Source organism: Aythya ferina (genome assembly GCF_964211825.1).
Source record: "Aythya ferina genome assembly, chromosome: 11".
Taxonomy (NCBI): Eukaryota; Metazoa; Chordata; class Aves; order Anseriformes; family Anatidae; genus Aythya; species Aythya ferina.
Window position 1 is genome coordinate 1795151 of NC_140307.1, and position 22524 is coordinate 1817674.

A 22524-nucleotide genomic window follows, 5' to 3' on the forward strand; every position below is an offset into this window, starting at 1 on the left:
TCCAGGATAACACAAGGAAGATAAGCGACCACTTTTTCAGGATCAGCACCTGGAATTCCAGCTGAAGTTTTTTTGCAACTGTAAGCTCTAAAAAGGCAATAATCCTGATTATAGGGAGTTTTACTAGGCAAATTCAAGCCCAGATCCAACATTCAACTCATGGAGTCAAACCTTTTAAAAGGATCAGTGCTCTGTAGGCTAATTTCATTTAAATTGGACGGTATCTCCAGCAGAGCTTACCAATGTTTTCTCTCTTGATGTGGCCCAAAACAATTCAGAATCATAGGCTCAATGTAAACAGGGAGCATTTGTTCAAACCTTTCAGCTGATGTTTCTTAGCACAAGTAAAAAATGAGCAGCCTAAATGCTATTTACGTCACGTAGAAACCTTTAAAGCTGTCCAAATGTTTTGCACATTTTTATAATGCTGAATACGCATTAAAAAATTACACATTTTCTCTCTAAATCTAAAATAGTTTCTTGCCCTTCTGCATGCTGAATTCTAGAAGTTTTTTTTGGAATAGCAGTTGCAACAAAAAATAGGACCAAATGTGGCATATGCTGAAGGAAATCTTCTCGAGAAAGATCAGTCAACAAAGAAAAGCCTGTTGAGAAGATAAGTAAATAAATAGAAAGAAGAAATAGAGTTAGAAATAGGAAGAAAGACCTGGGGACAGAAAGAGGCTGCAGAGCAGAATGCATGAGAAAGTCCTGGGGCTTTTTAGCTAAAAATCAGATCGAAAGGAAATTATTTAGACCTCGCAAGCAAACAGAGTGAAGAAAGTAACTTCCAAGTAAGTAAAGCTGACTGGGCCAGAGAAGAACAAAATCAGCAGACAGATCCCCAGCAAAACAAACTGCCATAGCTTTGCTGAAGTCAATGAAGCTATGGCAATTTATGCCACTTCAATGGCACTATGACAATTCACACTGTTTATACAGTATATCCTTTTTATTGTGATCAGTGGAGCTATGATAACTTATTCTAGCTGCCTTGATGTGAATTGGTCCAGCCCAGCTTATTCTTATGTTCTCAATAACATCAGCAACCACGGCAATATTAGAAGAGAAGAGTCCAGTAACTGCTTTCAGACTGCAGTCCAGAGAAGTTTAATTCCTTCTTATTTTGCAAAACAAACTGATTCAACAATTTCTTCAAATTCAGACAGATATCTGCTGGCCAGAACCACAACCTACCCCAGTGAACAAACAATATGAAAGAATTGTAAAAATTGAAATGATTTTGGATATGATACACTAATTACCCTACCTACTTAAAAGTTTGCAACCTGATTGAGAGCCCAAGCATTTAATAATAAACTGCAAATTTCAAAATTAAAAAGTGCCAATTTTGCCTTCCATGAGCTGGAAAAGTATGTTCTGATAGAAGGTAACATCATGTAAAACAGCCATCATTACCAAGTAACACAAATGTTTTTTGTATGTAAAATTGCTTTGTAAAATATTTGCTCCATCTGCTGAAAGTAGCAAAGACAATTTTCCCTGATAGCTAATGGCCCATTTCAGCTGTATGGCAAGTGATTCACCGTGGCTGCGACTTGCATTAAGTAGAATGGCGAAAACAGTGCACAGAATTCTCCACTTATGTAGTATTATCTACTCACTGCTTCCTGAGAGCCCGTCCCTCATTATCACGGCCTTCGCTTTGGATCAGCACACAGGACTAGGGTTGCTTTGACTCAAGAGGCTTTTTGTCAAACTGAGGCACATATGCTATGCTTCAATACAAAAGCACAAAACAGCCACTTTCCTTGACTACAAGAACAAGAAGGTTAGTTCTCTTTCAACTTTCCAGCACTTAAACTGCTGTTCCTTTTTTCACACCACATGGGGCCATGGTTTTCTCTTCTGGCTCATGCTGTCACTCTGCACGCTGAGGATTTCAATATATAAAGATCAAGCACTTCTTTTAATTCTAAATTCAGCTACATACACGCGCACACAAAGCAAAAAATACTGGCCTAGTCCAAAACACCCCTCCCAATTGCTTCAGTTTCATTGTATACTCTGCTACTTACCATACCTCTATTGAAAAGCACATGTTTACATTGTGCCCTGAACTGCTTCAACATCTGCTAACAGACCAATAAAAGATAAATAAACCAGGATTGTTTAGAAAGAGAGATCCTTTCTATTTCCTTTGAACACTCCTAAACTGGCAGCAGCACTATGCTGCCGAGATCCCTTTTTGTAGATGTCATCTCGGAAAACAATATATGTGGGGAAATCAAATACAAAATCGCTACAGCCCGTGCTACCAAGAATCAGGCAGGAGGAGGATCTGGAAAGCTCTACAAGCCTGTCAAATAATTCTGCACGTTTATGCACGGTATGTTAATTTGGGATGATGACAATTTCATTAAAGAGTTCGCTTTCCTTTTCCAAAAACTACTCTATGTGCATTGGCATTTTGTGCATAAGAGCATCTATTTGGCAAGATTGTGGCCTTCGGTTTGTTTTCAAGGCTCCCCAAGCGTACCTTCAGAATGAGGAAAACATTACACAGCTTTCATACTTTTCTAAAAAGTCTTTTAAAAAAAATTATTTAAAAAATCCTACGTTTATTTCAAGATTTGTAAGTTCAGGACTTCGGGATGATAATACTTATACAAAATGAAATGAGTAATATTTGAGCACGTCTTTTCTGAATTTTAATTAATATCTGCAAATGCACAATCAATTCAGATACTCTCAGATTTTCCTAACTGGATTGTTTATCTATATTTCAAACTCTATAAATTTTGTTCAGTCGTGTCATCTATCCCCAACCCCCCCATTTCTGGCTTGTTTCACTAAAGAAAGGCTTATAATGAATTCCAAATAATGCGATTCCAAAAAGAAAAGAGACACCGTATAGATAATGCACAGTCACTTGCCAGGAATTTTATCTAAATTGCTGAGCTGTAACACTAAAGGAATTGTCAGACAAAACCCGTGCTGCATTTCACAAACAGCACACAGTTAAACTTCTTTTATTCTTAGAGTTGCCTGTGTGTTCCTTTTTTTTTGGATTTTAGCAAAATAAACATTTTTAAAATAATCCAAGCAGGCATTTTATTGCATGTGATAACATTAACGGATTTCAGATTTCTTTAGTGCTCTTGCTTTATCCTCTCCTTCCACACTGTTATTGCTAAAAACTGGCAGTTAAATTCAATTGATTCAAAATATTCTGGATCCATATGGCCTCAAACCCTGGAGCTGAAGTTCTGATATTGCCTCACTGCTGTTTTCTAGCATTTGCCTCTACTCCAGTCCCCAGATGGTGGAAGTAACATTTAAACCTCCTTTCCTCTGCCTTGTACAATAGACCTTGGCACCATTTCAACTGTTTACTCCGGTAATTAACAGCACTGATACCACAACAATTACAACTCCTACAATCTTAACACAATAATGCTATGAATTAGTGAGAGCTAATGGCTGGAAGGTATAGTGGTTCCAGACTGCGAGATCTGTGCATTTTTAGAATAAAATAAAAGGTACAAACAGCACGCTTGCGGTAGACAATGATTACCTAGTAATTAGTTTACACAAAGCTTCCTATTTAATGGCAAAACGCTGTAATTAACGCGTGACAGAAAATCAAAGGGTACTTTGTAAGCATATGAAAAATTAACACTGCAGGCCTATAGCTTTATGTACTGATTAGAAGCATATTAAATCAATAGGACATACACACCAACAGCTTGCATATCTGATTATTCCAGGTCTTAGGAATGGATATCACGGCTTTAATTTAACCAAGGAATACAATTATCATGCTTTAGTTAGGATTTAACAATCACCTGAAACATCGCTAAGGCAGCTACATAGATATATTAATAAACTGAGTTAGAGCACTGCTGAGTGTTTGCAGATACAGTGACTATTTAAACTATTTAGATATATGTTCACAGAGCGCTGCCCATACTAGGAGACAACCTGCAACTGTATTGCTTTACTGGCAATCAAGTTCTTCTTTAAGTCTTTGAGCTCTTTCCCTTTCCCTATTAAATATCATATTGGACAGAAGAAATTTTAAAAGCCTGTCAAAATTCTGTAAATGGATCTTCTGTGTATCTGGCAGAGTTTCTGGCCCTCTTCAGGTTGAAAAAATTAGCACACCTGCAATTGCGTGTGTACAATAAATAACAGCAGCAGCACAGAGTACTTGCCTACGACCCCACTCAGCAGACTTTAGGTGTTACACCAAGAGCAATTCAATTGCTTGCACTTCATCCCAGTTCCACCAATATTTGTGTAGCCCAGAACACAGTTGGCAGTGTTACAAAAGGTGATCAGAACAGTGAAAATGAGGATGGGTAACAGAAAGGGAAAAAAAAAAAAGTGTTGGGAAGATGTATGATTCAGACAGACATATCAGTGTGCTGGCAATACCACATTTCTACATTTCTTTGACAGGACTACGGATGATTTTATTTTATCTATTTATAAGAATGCTCTTTACTCTGAATTCCTACTTCAGCAAAGCAACAGGATATGGTACATACATGTAAGCTTCAGGTTTGTTATAGTGAATGCAACTCATTCAACCAGTTAAAAACCTCCTCACCACTATTCTTGATTTTCAAGCAATCACGAAGTTCATCTAATTACTTATTACAGGGCTTTTGAACATTGACCAAAGCCACTTAAATATAAAGGAACAGCCAGTACTTCATCTTGGCCTTTGAAATTGCAATTTTCCAAAAGCAATCAATGCACAATCCTGAAACCAGCATCTGAATATTGCTTCATGCAACTCAGACTGAAAGTTGGGTTTTCTGGATTTATCACCTTTTGAAAAGATTTTGATTTCCTATTACACATTTTAGTGAATTAACCAAGATACGGTCTATAAAGAAAAGAAACCATGACAAAATACTGCGACACAAGTGGAGACAACGAGATTCAAACTCTCTAACATTTAAAACAGTAGGCTGCCCAAGCACATTAAATAGCTTTTCTTCTTCTACAACAGGCATTTAATGAAGAGTTTTGAAACGGCTGTGTAGCCACGGCCAATTATAATAGCTTATTCAAGAGAATATTTGTTGCTTCTTTTTCTGTGTCTTGTTCTCTTCTTGTATTTTGGCTCTTTTCCTCTTTATCCCCACATATCCCTCCTTTTGTTTTCAGCCTGATCTTCTTATCTTAGCCTTGCTGCTTTGTAAACTTGCCACATGTTGCTGGTCCTGGTGGTTAATTAAGAGTTGCAGTGTAATAAAAGTTAATTCTGAAATTAATTTGACTATTAATCTTACCTCATGATTTAGCTACTATTTACACATGTATAGTTACACAACACGGTGGGATCTCTGCACAGTCCTGTATTATTTTATGTGAGGGCTGCTAGAAGAACAAAAAAAGGCAACACTAACAGGAAGGCAACATTATCCTTCCTCTAACAGGCAAGAGGACTGCGAGTGTTGTGAGTTCAAGTCGAAGACCAAGAGGCACTGCAGGTTTTGCCAGCCTTGTCTCTATTCCAAAACAAACAAAATAACCCCAAATAACATATGTGGTAGACTGCTTCTCCGCTGTTCTTTACTGCTTAAATTCCAAGTGGGCACCTGGGCATCGTTCCTCCAGCTCACATAAAGCAGGGCTGAATAAGGTCTGCTTAGCCACAAATTTTACCTCTGACCACAGCCACAAGTAGATGCTCAGGTAACAATACGAAAACAAATGTCTTTACAAACGGCCTCAAACTGCAAAATGAGCGTTTATGGTGACAGCAGTTCGCTTGATATTGAATATCATTAGAATCTGGGCCTCAGGTTGAAATTTTTTATAAACTGGCAGACTTAAGCAGTGCACAGTAGGATGAAGGCCTTGCAGAGGCATTCAGCAGAGTTTGTAAATTCTATCCCTTACGAGTTGCGAAATAATTGTTCAGATAACTCAGATGCTGCATTAAGTTAACAAGGCAAAATACATCAATAATCTTGTCCTGCATTTTTGTTTGCCCAATGCTATTTTTGAAATGAGGAACCTAAAATCAGTCTCATTTTTAGATGGAATAGATTTTTACACAATTCAAACTCAAGAACTACATTATTTTTAATCTCTTGTCTACTAAATACCAATGAGGAAAATCTGGGTATCGTGTCTTAAACTGCTATGCAAATGATGCTATTTGTAAGTATTAACATAATTTAGTGCTTACAGTCATATTCTCATTTCTAATAATTCCACCAGAATGGAGTCTTTTCACTGTACTCTTAGCCTGCAGGATAGTCTTTCATCAAGAAGCTGAATTTTTTAATAACCTGCCAGCATATGTTTTGTATGTGGCAGCCTATGCCGATGACACAATGTCTTCATTATCGAAAGAAACAGGTCTACATACTGTAATAGGACATTAAAGCATGCCTGTGCTCATAAACTAATGCTTTGATGTTTAAATGTGTATCATTACAATGGTATTCCTTAACAAAGGATGATTTTAATCCTCTGCTCTCAATGGTAATACTCAGTGGAAACTGCAATTCATTACATATAAAAAAGGTCTCCCGTTTTACAAAAGGGGGCTAAACTCAGAAGGCAGAAAAATTTGAACACACATATTCAAACAAGACATTCGAAATAGCAGCAAGTTTCACTTTAATATTGGTCTGGATTTATGGAAGCTTTCCTGCTGACTCTGGGAAATTAGATCAAATGCATCATTCCATATATATTTTCCAACTTCCAATAAATGATTGTGTTTGAGGGCTTCTAAAGGATTGGTTCCTGGCTACATCAAAGCCTAACATAAACACAGTATGAAAGGGAAAACAGAAAGCTAGTTATCACTATGTCCCTTCATTCAGAGTCACTTAGCCATGGAATAATTAAAAAGGCACAGAAACGGGAGCGCTAACTCTAGGTAATAACACCTGTATAGGGAATTTATACCAGCAAAAAACTAGACCTGGTGAAACTGCATTTTACCATGTCTTCTGCCCTCAGCTCTGAGGTTGGAGCAGGATCTAGGTACGTTCTGCTAGCTTCATGTCCCAGAAAGCTCAGTGGCCAGACAATGCTGCCACTGGGGCAGCTCTGCAATGCTCTGCTTTGTACTGGTTGACTTGTACACAGTTAGGGATCCTCAGCAGATTGGAGAAATTAGTGCTTCAGTTTTATACGATAAGCTCCATTTCATAACGCAGAATTATTTTGTAGTTGTCAAATGGAACAGAACTGTAATCAGCCCAATTTGAAATTTTAATATACAATATAATTCAATCAAAGAAAAAATTCCAAAACAGTTTTGATTGAATTAAACCAAAAAAAAAAAAATCAAGAGAGCTATAATGAGAAGTTTATGGAAATTAAGCAATTCTTTCTGGATACATTCCTTCTGGCTTTAAAACCATTGCATTAGGAATGAATATGGCACCATATACAGAAATATTAAATGCTTATTGAAATTAACACATTTAAATACCAATGAATATTTAAAGAACAAATAGTTCTCCAAATACCAGAACTAACGAACTCTAGTTTCAGATGGATTTTTTTGCAGTTGAGATGTATCATCTTACAATCTCTCTCAAGCATACGGATTCTTATGAATCCACTAGTGCAAGAGTTCATGCTATATTGTTTCCCTCAGTTAAATATTTATAGGATGTCTCTCTGTCCTTACCTAAACACCCACTGTAATGAAACATGCAGGAGTCTAATGATCTCTGATACTCCGTGTTCTGTCTTCTACAGATGAAAATCCCTAACAGGCTTAAAAGTTGTTAGTGAAGAAAAATATAAAGAAAAAATAATCCTTAGGAAGCCAGCTTAAAAAGTAAATAGTTTGTATGTGGTTTCAAATTGATCAGCATTGTTCACTATATTAATCCAACAGTTTTGTTGCAGTAATTCCAATGTTTCTACATAGCTGTAACGATCTACCACTGATAGACTCATTCCTACGTGCTCTCACTTTGGATAAAAACCACTATGTAATTAAATGTTCTGTGCCCAAATCATTCCACAGTTGGATATCAGACATTTGCTCACACTTTGGGATATTTATTTTTTTTTAATTTGAATTACTGTTACCTACTACTTTGTACAAGCTGCTCTGGACTCTGTAACACCAATGCTTATCTATGTCTTCAAACAAAAGCTTAGAGAATAGACTTGCTGTGAGGAACAACCCCAGCAGAGTAGGAAGGAGCCAGGCCAGCAGACAAGATACCCTGCTCCTTTATTACTTACATGTGCCCACTTCTTACTCCATATCTCAGGGCTGTGTTTCTGCCGTTCCTTCAGAACCCAGGGGTAGCATTTCAAATGCAGGATAATATCACAGTAGGCAGTGCCACTTCCTCCAGATTCATCATTCACTTTGAACAACCAGCGCCGCACTTCCATGTTGTCAACGATCAGCTGACTGAGAATACTGATCATCTGTGGAGCAAGGAGACAAAGATATTTGGTACCATGACAATATCAAATTGTTCCTTGATTTACACTCCCCTTTCTCAAATGTTTGGACTTGAAATCTAATTATGGTTTCTGTTTCTTAGAGATACTTGTCTTTTTACAGTTATCTTGGACACTTAGTGAAAGCAACCCTGAACATTTTTTGGTGAAGAATTTATGGTCTTCATCTGGTACTTGAGTCCACTTGGGCGGACTACCAAACAGCAACATTCTGTTTCCTACAAAAAAAGAAAACAGAATCTTGTTTGTTCAGGCTTTTTTGTCACACCAGAAACTTCGGTTTTGGATCATCAGTACAGCTAAATAGATGTTTTTGACAGGGAATAACGTGGGATGGACTACCCTATTTGCAAAATCTGAGAAACAGTTGTGCCAGATTCTAACACCAGCCAAACATCTGTGGAATTTTCCTACTGGAGAGTACATTATACGGTTATAAATATACGAAGGAGCTACTAGGCAGGCTTTATAAAAATGCTAATTATTTATTTGTATATGTACACAGATTTAAATGGGCTTCAAATGCCTTTTGCCCAGCTGGTGTAGGGTGCAATTAGCTTCGTAGAAACTGCAGATGCCTTTGAACCCAGTAATAATATTATCAGATCTTTTTGCATTAGCTAGAAAGTATTTTTATATAACAATTTTGGGGAGTTTTTTTCCTTATTTTTTCCACTGACCTCAAATACAATTACATGTGTGTTTCAGATGCTATTATTTGTGGCTTTTGAGAATCCCATAAATGTGTTTTTCTTGATGACTCCCCTACAGTAATGAAAAGGATCAATAATACTGTAAGGACTGTAGCAATCATAAAGAATTATGTGCTATCTTTAAGTGAAAATTGAATTGTGCTTTAACATAGTGTCACCTTGCTTTGATTATTTAACCTAAAATGTCAATATTTCATACACGCAAACAGCAGAAGTAGAACTTCCATAACACTGTAGAATGAATCAAAAGTATTAGATTCACGTAAGTTAGTTATTTAACAATAAATCAAACAGTGGTTTTACAGATCATTGATCACATATTTATTTCATCTGCTATAGAAGTTGCAATGTATTTGTGTAGCTTAGCTTGTTTTCACTGTTAAAGGTGATTAATAAAAAGAAAAGCAATGTGAAAAATCTAAGAAAGAATACCTATGAACAATGGCAGATTACCTCCATAAAAATACAATAAAAATCAGTACAGATTGTATTTAGACATACAACAACATATTGCAAACTCAGCTTTTAGAATGAAATACTGAGGCACAGAATGCAAAATAAACGTGTCAAATGAATACACTACAGAAAAGTCACGTGCCTTGTAATTTTAGTTTAGCAATATTTTGTCATGTCATGCTGATAAGATCATCAAATTTAGCAATGATAAGCCAGAGACAAGGTAAAACCTCAGCTGTAGATATGCTCAGTGAACCTCAAATTGTATGGCTGGCTTCCTAAGTGGAAGAAGTTTCCCCTTTACCAAATACTTTGCTTCCCAGAAATCCCTGTTCTATTTTCAGTCACTGGTAAAACTCCTATTAATATCATTAAGGCCATGGCTTCATCCATGGAGCAGCAACACAAGCTGTTTGAAATAACTGATCCAAAAGGGCTTATATATTCTCAAGATTGTATGTGAAGAATATGAGAACAATCGTATTGCTTGCTGACTGGGATACGAATTGCATTTAATTGGTGAAATTCAGCTGAAAAAGAGCCCAACCTCACCCACGATTTAATCAAACCTAGTTAGGGTCTAATCAATACAGCCACTGCAATTCTACAAAGTTTGCATCCTATCAGGTGAAAACAGGCACCTGCATGTTGACACATCCCAGAGCACATCCTCCTTACCTGCTCGTTGTTGTAGATGTCAGATTCTCCAGGAGGGGTTGGCACACAAGCACTGGCAAAAATTCGTTTACTTCCAGACTTGGTACTATAGAGATGAGCCACTTCTGGCACTGAGCCTAATATAGGCACATTTAACATGTCAGCCACTGCTAAATCATCTTTGTGGGGAACCCCTCCAATAATGTAGGCATCTCTGCTCTGGATAAGGATTTTTATTCTTTTGATTGTCTTGGGACTGTACTTCAGCTGAGTGGCTAGGCACATGTGATGCTTCTGTATAAAGATAACATTATTCTTGTTAAAAGGTGTTCTTTTCTATTCCATGAACCTAATTTATAATGTTGCACACAATAAATACATTATTAATAGCAGGCTGGGTTATGACCTATCCTGTAGCTTAGCAGTTTAAATTGATAAAAGCTGTTGGGGTGAGGCTCCATAATCGTGCACATCTTTAGTGTGTTGGAAATGGGCTCACTGGGAATAGAACTAATTACTACACATCTGTATTTATTTGATCCATACGGAATTATCCTTCTGTCAGTCGGCAGAGAGGCTGGTGGCCTTTGGATAATAGTGATTCATCTCAGCAACACTTCTGGCATGGTTTAACTCTAAAGCACCTAAAAATCAATACAAAAATGAAGAAAAACCCCTATAGCAGAGAATGTATTTCACCATACAGTTCAGCAGTATTTTAAGCGATTTTCTGAGAATAAAACACTTTGATTTACAAAAGCTTTCACTGATCACATTAAATTACTGGGGATATACATTTCCATTATACAGTAGTTCTGATAGCTACTGTAAACGCAACTGCAGAGTACTCAAGGTAAGAATAGTATTTTTAAAATTATTATTTTTTTACAGTACGTTTTCAACTTTTTGTAAGGAATTTTTCATTTCTTCTAAAAAAGAAAATCTCTATTGCTGAACAAGTTGCCTGTGACAGCCTTAAATTTAACCTAAGAATATCAGTCGTGGCAAGTGAAACCTCACAAGTATTTGCTGCAACATATCCTGTGTGTCGTTTGCAGACAACCCAATTATCTTTACAAAGGTATAGAGGTGCACTGACGTTGAGATGGATGGGACAGTACAATAGACGTCCATTGCAAAAGATTGCCATAAACAAGGAAAACTTCTTTACATTGAGATTTTATCTAATTGAGGCCCAAGTATTCCTTTACAGGGTAGTAGAAATGCTAGATTTTCTTAGGGATATGCAGGACTGAGGAACACAGCATATTTTCCTTCAAATTTCTGGATGCTCCTTCACATGGACTGAAGTATAAATCCTAATTCCAACTCCTTGGATGGGGATGATGGAGGAGCCCCCAGAAATGGACAGAAGGAATCCCTTTTGTCACTTGCTTAATGCTTTCTTGTACCAAACACATCACTCCCCAAAGTGCCCAACTCTCCCTGTAAAGGAGCCAGACGTACTGAAAGCAGAAGGGAGATGTGTCTCCAGGTCAGAGAAATGAGACAATTTTCAAGCCTCTAGTAGGAAAAAGGGAGTCACACAAGTAAAAGGGCAAACAGAACAAACACATTTTGCTGGTTTTTTTTTTCTTTTTTTTTTTTTTTTTTCCTTCTGTCAGTTTTAAAACAGAGACTCTTAATGTTCTGATTTGGTTGTTTCTTTTCTCTTGAGCACTGGTACAAAAGCACAGAGATGGCCCATTCTGTTGGTCTCATGGCAGAGTTCTGCCACGTCAAGAACAGGATCAATTTCCAGCCCCGGTCACTTACTCCCTGGGGCCATGGGGACAAGATTTGTTTTGTGTCTCTCAATAATAGATTTTACAGTTAATTAAGGAGTGCAAGAAACAGGCTGTAAAAGCTAGTTCATTCCTGCTTTGAGAGTGGTATGGCCGCCATGATATATGGTAGTGTGAGCAAAAGCAGGTAAAAGCAGAAGGACTGAGGAATCCCCAGAATTCCAGCACAACACAGTGGAATAATGGTTGATGGATTAGCCAAAGTGTAGTTCTTGCTTCTTAAGCCTGTCGATTTTTTTTTAAACTTCCCAAGATCAGAGAAGCTGAACTTGGCATCAACTTCTCCACAATGAGCAAAGCTACCACTACCCCACTTTGAATTTGCTGCTAGTTGAGGAGCAGCAGAGTGTAACGTTGCACCTGGCTGCACAGAGTCACACGAGATCATTCTCATAACTAGAGAGTAAAGGGCACAGGTACATGGACACCTCTTCCTCACATTCTCTGTCTCCTCTCTGCAGACACCAAGAAGTGGTGCAGGGCTCTCTGTGTCTGGTTTTCTTTTCCATAGATTTTCCTTCCATCCCATTCCACCAAAGCAACTAGCAAGCTGGTTAAGGTTGACCTGTGCTTCTGGAATTGCTCAAAGTAGTCTGCTAAGGTGGCCTTCAAGCCAGATGTTCATACTTCAGGAGTAATTTCAGATACACTGGTACAGCAAAAGGTTTTATAGAGTAATCCAGAAGAAAGATGCCCCAAAAGAACCTGTAAAATTACCCTTACACAGACAGAATGACAGCTAAATTCGTGATCACTCAGGCCAGCGGGTGACTAGATTCAGTTACAAGTACAGATTATTCCACACATATTGCAATTTCCCATTCTTATTGATGGCACTAGCATACTTCTCAGCATTCTGAATCTGGGTAGGGGGCACAGTCTATATCCACGAAAGAACCATGCAGCCCTTGCAACTAAAATTATCTCCCTATATCAAAGCATACAAACATTTCCCAGTAAATCATAGCAGCAGCAGCAATTTTCACAGGGTTGTTTGCTCTTCACCTGGTAAAGAAGCTTTGTTTGGAAAATTTCAGCAGAAATATTCCAAGAGTGGGGGCTTCAAATACAGACACTAGAGATATGCATGTATCACAAACTTTTACACAAATCAAATCTTAGCTAAGATACTGTGAACTTAATATTTACAATATAAAATTGTTTTTCACTGTAAAAGAGCTTCGCTGCATTGCAGTGTTATCAGAAGCACTGTATGTAGCATATAATAGTTAAGGTCTCATTTTAGATGATGTCCCAGCACGTGGATTTAAAAATGACTTGGCAGGTTTGGAAATCATTTTTCTATATTATCTAACCCAAATAGTTTTAAGTTCTGTTCTTTACAAAGTTCTAAGTTGGATTTAATTGCAAGAAACACTACCAACACATGGATGATTGGATGCTGGGCTACCCAGAGATAAAGTTTGAGTAATAAGAATGGTTTATTGCTGTGATTTGCTTACAGATATAAATCTATCAAGTTCACAGTCCCAAGCATATAGTAAGAATGAACAGTGGCCTACAAACAGCCAATATAGGACAATCTGAACTAAGTCTATAAAGCTAAACCAGGATATTTATTTCCAATGCTCTAACTAGTAGTCTAATCAGTAAAGCCCTTAAACTTGCAATAATATTTCACTGATGTGTACCAGAGCGTTACAAGTTATAAAATTTCCAATTTAATTTTACTGCATCCCTCAAGCTGTAGTAATTAGAAGACAAACTCACAGGGAAGCTGTTTATAGCTTCAGGGGTGAGAATTTTGAACCTGTCCTGCAGGTCACCCATGTCCTCAGGGTTCCCAGATCTAACAGCTGCCTGCAGACCCAGGAGTTTATTGTAATACTGCAGTAACTCCTCACTCAGATGAAGGGGGCAGATGTAGATGACGTCCACGTTGGCATCTAAAACAAAGGGGCACAATGCTCATTATTGGGAGAAAGGTAGACTCCATTCACAACAGCAATCTGATGATTCCTGAACATTTGCTAACAAACAGCTTCCCTACAAAAAAAGGCACTGGAAATAAAACCCGGATCTTTAATTCCCTAATCTGAGTGGTTTAACTGCTTTTTCTGTGCTTCAGCATTTCTCTGAAGACAGGTCAGCAACCCAAAGAAATAGCTAGTTTTCAGAATTCAATCTGCAGAACATATTGGGGGCAGAATTTTGAAAGTCTTGCAGGGGGATTTATCTACGCGACTCACATTAACATCAATGGGAATTGTACACTGCTTTAAAAATATATCCCATTAAGTTCAGTAAATTATAAAACTGAGCTATTAAGTTTAGAAAGCTGATGAAATCGCAATTTCATATGCTGCCTGGATTTTGCATGGCCTGCTCCTATTCTTGTCCTGTCCAAATAAAAGCTCACGGTAGGATACCATTAATAACTATTGTTGAGCATGTGAGTGTGCAGATTAGCTAGTTAAATACCACAGTGTGAAAATCTGTTTTCTGCATGTAAAACAACTTGGGCTGAAAGACTGTGTATGCACTAACACTAAGAGGTGAGAAAGTGAAAGTCTGTAATATAATCCATTTCAGAAAATTTTAACCACTGTGCTCTTCTAAAATATTAATAGATGAGTTAATGAACTAATTGCCTTGTAACATTGATAGGGTATGCTGCCAAAAAGCACTCCTAGATTTTTATCCAGCTCCTGCTGAAATCAGTAGGAAGTCTTTCATTGTCTTTACTAGGCACAGAAACAGGAGCCCTGAAAGTGCCAGGGACAACTGCTCTTACACATGAATGAATCAGAAGCAATGAAACTATTGGACTAAGGAAACCCTGAACCTATCGTTATAAAGGAATAAGAGATCCCACTCATTCACTTTTGTTTTGCCATACTGCTACAGGCAAACACCACACATTAAAAATGTAAGGCCAGAGTCTCAACTGAAGCATTAAAGCAGTACAGCATCCGACAGTCAGCCCTACATCTGAGTACTGGTAGAGCCTTTACATAATGCAGGTCATTACCATATAACTTTTAAAAATATTTAAAAGAACAGCTCACTAGAACTGTTAGTCAATACTCTTTTATGCAGATTTACAAAATCAGCCTGAAAATTTACCAGCTTGGCTACAAAAAAACCTACTTCCCCACGTTGTCTATATGCTGAAAGTACTGCACTGTCAAAAATTGATGAGCTCAAGTGCATTTGGTGAATAAAATGCTGCAACAGATTTTACTACTCTTAGCCCTGCCCTGTAAAGTCTGCTTCGGACACAGTGGGGCTTCAGAGACAGATTAACTAATAGCAAGTCACATCAAGCAAGGAAATCCTCTGGTATAGTAAACAAAAAGAAAACCAAGGTGGTAAATGTCAATGCTCTTCTGCCAGGCACAGGTAAGGCGTCTGATCTAGTTAATATTTTAGTTAACAATTAACTAGTTTGCATCTTACTCATGGTCTACTTTACATTTCACAGTGAAACCAACTTTCATGTTCATGGATTTTCAAGTAAGAAAGATTGTCTATATAACGCGTTGACTTTGTACCTTTAAGTTTCTAAGTATCATTTCAGAGACAAAATGAATGAATAAATAAATAAATAAAACTACTGTGGAAAAACAGTATTACTGTCTAGATAATATATAAAGGCAATTACATTATTATTTTAGGCAACTGTAAATTTCTGCATCTAATATATTTTTGTTAGAAACTTACTAAATGGCATTTATAAAATAATAATGATACTGAAATATATATGAATCATTTAAAATATGTCATTCCAGGGAGCCAATGAAGTTGGTCATTGACAAATAATATTCTTCATTGCTTTGCTTAAAAGAGGACTGTCATTCTAGGAAAAACTTTTTAATGCATGCCTCTTACCTCATTTGCTAATTAAAAAAAAAATGGTTTAAATAAGGGCTTGTTCCTTTCTAGCATATCCTTCTCTCTCTACGAGCTTGAATGAACACTAGCAGAATTAGCTACCTAATTTTGTAGAACACTAAGCACTTTTGCTCGTTTGTGGTGCTCAGCATGCCACAGGATGAGGCTGCTTTACATTACCACAGAGTCAGAAAAATCAGTATGATGTTCTTATGAATAACTTGGACAGGAGAAAATGGCATAATTGCTTCTGAGCTTATATGTTCTCTATAATACTAATACAAAAGTAAAGTCCTCACCCATCATTCTCTTTTACTCACAAGTACGGGCAAATAACAATCAAGATATAGGCAGCCGACAGCTCGTAACATACCCAGTATGTCACACAGTCTTCCCATCTGTAAATTCTGTTGGAGAGCAAAATCAGGAATGTGTTCACGAATGCACTGGGAATATCCTGGAAAACAAGTAAAGATGACCCCCCCCCAAATGTATTCAAAGAAGCCCTGATATATATTTAAAAGAAATCAGACTTTTATATTAAAAATCTGTAATATAAGTATTTCAAATCCTAAACATGATATTGCATAAATTACATCATCTGTATGAGTTTATTTTTACTAATGAACTGATGTAACGTCATGTTTTTGTGTCATGAGATTTTAAATAAAGACACTATAGACCTACAGAGCTTTATAATTTAAATGTGTAGCCACATCTGAGTATTTTGCTCATCTTCTATGCGTTTGGATTTTTTTTAAACACTGAAAAAAAATGACACCGTCATTAAACAAGAATCCCGGTAGAGCGGTACATTTTGTCCTTCACACAGATAAAAGGCAACAAAAACACTTCATTAAGAAGATGTCTCAGTGATACCTGATCACTTTGTTGCAGAGGATGAATGAGTGGCAGCCTGTCTGAGCTAGGATAATCTATTTGGAGGTCAGACTTCCAACTGATTGCAGACTTGCATTTGAAAAGACTGCTGCAAATGACATGACCACTGTGACTATAATCTCTAATCCCGTAATTTTTAAATTAAGTTAATTCTAAATAAATCAGTATGTATAGACAAACACACACAAGCACACAATGCGAGTTGCTCGTTGCAAGTTGTGATTAAATCAATATGGAAGTTCAGCCTAACACTCAGTACGTGGCATGAAATCTTAAGATTCATTACCAAGACCCTTACAATATTCCAATGTATCTGCACATGACCAGTCATTTATGAAAAACTTAGTTTGACTAAAATTTGCTAAGTATTTCACTGCTTTCATATTGGAATATGGTAACGGCATCTTTCATGTGAAGCCACCTGTTTTTTACTGCAAGGGCAATTATTAGAAGTAACAAACATTCTAAGGTGATGTGCCAATGCTGCCATTTTGCACACAGGAAAACAAAACAATGAAATATGGAGAAATGTAAATCACCAGATTCGCCCAGATGAATTGCATATACTGTGCTCATATTCCCAATGTTCCAGTACAACCATAGCCTGGGCTAATATTTCTGCTTTGTAATGTACTCGTGGTTCATGTGTCACTAACATTTTGAGCTTCTGCATTTGGTCTCAAGTGCACAAAACATTTCAAATAAATTTGCACTTGCCAGAAGCAAAAGCTCTTATTTTGATTCAAAGAACCTCTTCTTTAGTTGATCTATACCTGTAATCTGATTAAATTAAATTCCAAATCATGTCTGAAAACAGTGATATTGACAAAAGCTGGCAATGGCAGAGCACTTGAGGATATGGCTGTTCATTTGCACTAGGTGTCAGAGCATCACAGCATCAGACTGACAGAGCTGGTCTACAAGAGGGTTGACCTTGCAAGGTGAGAACCAAGAATTTTGATTTCTCAGTTTAGTGGCGCTGGAAGGACACTGAGGGACTTCCTCCCTTGCATGAGTTTTACGACAGCGTTTGTGCAATGACTTCGGTGGAATGCTCCCAATTTATACAGGGGTAAGTTATAGGGAGAGTTATAGAAGTACTAAAACAACGGGTGTAGGAAATAATGGTAAAGGGCCTGCTTTCACCTCCCCTTTCAACCTCAACCATGACCTAATGCCCCTTAATTGTGATTTTCTTAATAAATTTTGCTTGTCTCAAAGTGTCTTCCCTCAGCAAAGAATCCACAACACTTTTCAAACTCACCTTTGAAAACAGAAGGAGCAGCATGGATGAGGGGGATAGTTTGAGTAACCATGGGGCGATGTCTGAAGGGAAGGAGGAGAAGAAGCTATCTGGGATTCAGCCACCGTGTGCCTCCAAGAGCTTGGGACAGGTCTAGTAAATAATACTTAACTTTTATTCACCTACTGTTCAGCTGAAACTGCTTTTAAAAAGGATTCATGGATCACATGAGAAAGCTTTGATGAATACACAGCGGGCTATACAAGGAGCCAAATTTTATTTATTGTAAATTCAACTCTTTGGGTAGAAAGACTGATCAATCATTTAAAAATAGTTGAAAGAGAAGCAGTATTTGAATCCCAAATATTGCAGAAGTGTATTCATCCATTAGAGTGTGGGAGTAAATCTGATTAGAAACTTCCAACTCATTTTTCATTACACTAGCTGACAAAAATGCTAAACAATCTTTAAACATGGAAAAATATGTCCTTTTTTTTCAGCTGTACTAGAAACCAAGAGTTTTGTTTTGGGGCAATAAATGGAAACATTTTTTCCTTACAGTAGTATAATTTAAGCCCTTCACTATTCCTTTTCCTGGATCATTTCCAGAAACTTGACTTAAGTCTGAAAATGTTCTTGAAATGAAGGCTGACGAGAAATTCAGTTGTGACTCTATCTGCATCCATTGGAATTCTATTTGCACGAGAAGAAAAATCAGATTTGGGCTTGATATAAATGCTGAAGTCAAAGAAATGTGAGTAGAGAGTTTAGGGCTCTGCTCTTGGCTTACAAGGCAGAAGACAGAAACCACTAATGGCATATAGTCAAACAGTGACTCCGGGTGTTTATCTGCTCTGTCCCAGCTTTTATAATTCAGACATTCTTAGAATTACCCAGACTCAGGCCTTAAAAAAAGACAAAAACCAAAAACCTGCTGATATCAGCTGTCATTTTGCATATTTACTCCTCCCAGACTGAAGCAAATGTTACTTTTTTAAATTGCATAGTTTCCTGAAAGTCAACCCAAACAGCCTTCTGAATTGTAACATTCCAAAAGGATAAAGAAAAGAAAGCAAAATTTTTTCAGTATCATGGTAAAGGGTATTTAGCAGTTCCTTTTCGAAACCAAAAATGACAAGATAGGGCAGAGGAAAAGCGTAATTGGGAAACATTAAATGAACAAACTACAAAAATGTTGCTAGTGTTTCAGTAATGGACCCAAAATTTCACAAGTATTTAAAAAAATCGTAAATGTGTCATTGAATTTAGCATAAACAAACAAGAGTAACTTCTTCAAACAGCCTCTTCAAATCCCTCCCTTGGATGACGTATTTTTTGCATGCCTTATTTGAACAGGTTTCCTAATTTTCTAAGAAAACATTTGCATTCAAATTATCTTTACTGCTTACTTTTTTCCTCATTAAGGGAGAAGTTCCACTTGAATACCGCAGCCTCCTACGCGCACATACACAAATTCCTGTATTTACAGCAGAATGCCGTATGAAGCATGTTACAGCATCACAGCCTGCGCTCCAGGTGAAGTGCTAAATGAAGTGCTTTTTCCTATAGTTTTATTTCTGAGGTTGAAATAATTTCAAAATTTATGAATTCCTCTGGATGTTACATATCCTTTGCAGTAACAGGGACATACTGATTAATTTTTTAGGCTAGCCTGTTTTGATTATACCAAGATTATTTTTTTTTAACATATTTTTGAAAGCATCTGTTGTGCAACAATTCTGCTGACTTTAGATTTTACACACCTAATTAATAATTGCGTTTTCCTATATAAGTGCATTCCTTCATATTTTTACCCAGTTCAAAACACTGGAATGTAAAAAATTATTTTTAAACGATCCTGCTTTGGAATAGGATCCACTCGCATGATTTAACCTAACATTCAAATGAGACGTAAAACAGAGGTGTAATTAAAAACAGTTGTTCATCAAATTTATATTTATGTTAAATATAGTCAGCAGAATCATAAAATTAAAGGCTACCTGGGCTCCAAAAACAAGCTTAAAACTTATTTACAGTCTTCATTAATTCAAGCATTAACCAATTCACTTTACGAAATCCTAAAACTCTCAGGTCAATTAATTTGCTATGTAAGTACAAAATATAAATCAAATAACAAGTATTTTGACAAGATTTCATGTTTTAAGAGATTACTGGTGCATTTTAGAAATTCCCAGGAAATCATATTCTGTAATTTCTAAACACCTACACTTTGCCATTGCTTAGCAGAAAACAGCTTTTAAGCTCCCCAATTCATAAATGTAATTAAATAATTACATTAGTGCTAATTAACATGAAACTGCAGATTATTTAAGCGCAAAAAACACTATTCAACTTCTTAATTATTCTTGTTCACACAGCATTTCCTTTTGCTCAGGCGCCCTAGGTGCAAATAAAGCATCCCATCTGCTCGTAATTAGAACTAAATAATTTCAGAGAATGTAGCTTATCATTTTGACTGCACATTTGATTAAAAACAGTGTACAAGCAATATCCTGGCTTATTGCTGTAACAGCAACAACACACACAGGCCCATGTTTTCCTATCATTAAAGAAGACTGAAAACATTATCTGTTATTTCAGGGGGAAAAATACAACTTTTTAGTTCATTTCATACAGATGAAAGCAAATTACAGCAAATCACCTCTCCACTGAATAGCGGCCCCCACATAATGACTTTATTTGCTTAATCCCCAAATTAAACGCCGTTTCGAGCGAAGGCCCTGTGTTATTACTCTCATCATGTCGAGAACATTTTCCTGCCGAGACCAATTTGAATAAAACAAGGGGCCTTCCTTGAACTCAATCAAGGAGTCATAATGTGGTGGGTAATAGAGGTTGCTGATAGATTTGCAGGCAAAAGTGTTATACCTAATGATGGGATATGGATAATAGTCCTCCTGGAGGTCCTGATGCGATTCCAGTTGGCTGCCAGATGCTAAAAATCAAGAAGAGCATTGATCAGTGACAGGAAGCTGTAGTGGATTCATCTAGTCAAACTTCAGCTGTTTTTCCACTGTACAGTTAAGCCAGGCATAAATTATATTAATTGATTTAATTACATACTTAAAACATCTTCCCCAATTAATTTAATTAGGTGGCTACATGAAGCTACTGGCAGGGGAAGATTAGAGGCTGCTCACTTAATTAACAGAATATGAATGAAAAAAAAGAAAGCAAACATAAATGAAATTGTGAGCACTAATTAAGAGGCTGTCTGCAAACTTAAATACTTTCTGACAAAGTAGTGACAGGAATGTAGACAAGAGAGGGATTTTTTTTCAGCAAATTAAGTGCCACAAGGTATATATAGGGAACTAAGGTAATGCAGTTAAAACATTGATTTTCTGACAGAACTACTGAAGTCAAAGTGAAGGGACATTTTCAATAGAAACACTGCAACAGATTTTGCAGCCACAAAGGCTGAATCGCTGATGAAGGATGAAATATGATACTCGGACAAGTGTATGGTTAAAGGGGAAAAAAATGGAAACAGCTTATTGCAATCACTGAAGCAAGAGATGTTTAGAAAAGAAATGCTGCCGTAACAGCTGGTAGCACTGCACACCTTGGCCCTGATGTAAAAATTCTCCAGGTGTCTCTGACGTGATTCCTTCAGGGTCTTTTTCACACGTGCCATGTGGTTATGCAAGAGCCAAGAAATGGCAATCACACCTGATGCCCACTGCTGCTGCCTGAAACGGACGTAGGCTTTTCTGGCCCGGTAACATCTCCATGTTGCTTGGATCTTTATAGCAGCCATTTCAGTACCCCCTTGGCCTTTGTATCTTTGGCCAGGTCGATTTAAGATCTTTTCCACAGTTGATCGATTCTTTATCACTGACAGTATGTCACCTTTGGTGGGATTCTCATTAAGCACAAAGTCTGTTGCCACTTCCACCAACTTTTTACAGCTTATTGTAGCCAGCGGTACAGCGTAGTCCTTGAGAAGCTTCTCCAAGTGTTCCAAAAAGAAGACAATGCTCCCCCAGGACAAACAATAATGTTGCTTGAATGCCAGAAAGCCTGGAGCTTTCTGGTCTATGGTGCCGTGGCAAACATCAACATCGCAGTCAAAGGATGGATCCTGTAAGGACTGACATGGAGACCTTTATGGGGGCCGTGGAAAGAGAATAGCCACAAATTAAGAGTAACTGCTATTGATTGTAAACGACTGGTCAAGGCACACTACATTACCAGTTACCATTCAACTGTGGGAATTTATGCATCTGAAATACACTCCTTATATTGATTTATATACCATAACCACAATGTTTAACTCTTATTTACCATAAAAACCATTGCCACACAAAAACCTCAGAGGTCATGCACGATTATGGGCATTTTCATTGAAATACATTAATTGCAAAAAGGAGCTACTGATTTATCAAATATAAAAATGAAATTCCACAGCACTTCACATCAAACAGTAATTTCAACAGCA

The 22524-nt window shown here is 37.2% G+C and overlaps 1 protein-coding gene across 7 annotated transcripts in view; it reads right to left on the reverse strand.

The window, feature by feature from the left end:
• IQCH (IQ motif containing H) overlaps window positions 1-22524 on the reverse strand; it is a 65013-nt gene that overhangs the window by 23337 nt on the left and 19152 nt on the right. For 6 of the 7 annotated variants that reach the window (XM_084532820.1, XM_084532822.1, XM_084532825.1 and 3 more), the window contains 6 exons: window positions 21649-22176; window positions 20952-21018; window positions 16293-16376; window positions 13796-13971; window positions 10281-10553; window positions 8206-8397 (listed from right to left, as the gene is read on the reverse strand). In XM_084532820.1, coding sequence (XP_084388946.1) covers window positions 8206-8397; window positions 10281-10553; window positions 13796-13971; window positions 16293-16376; window positions 20952-21018; window positions 21649-22176 — 1320 coding nt within the window. The remainder of the gene's footprint in view (window positions 1-8205; window positions 8398-10280; window positions 10554-13795; window positions 13972-16292; window positions 16377-20951; window positions 21019-21648; window positions 22177-22524) is intronic. The other variant, XM_084532821.1, reaches the window with a different exon arrangement.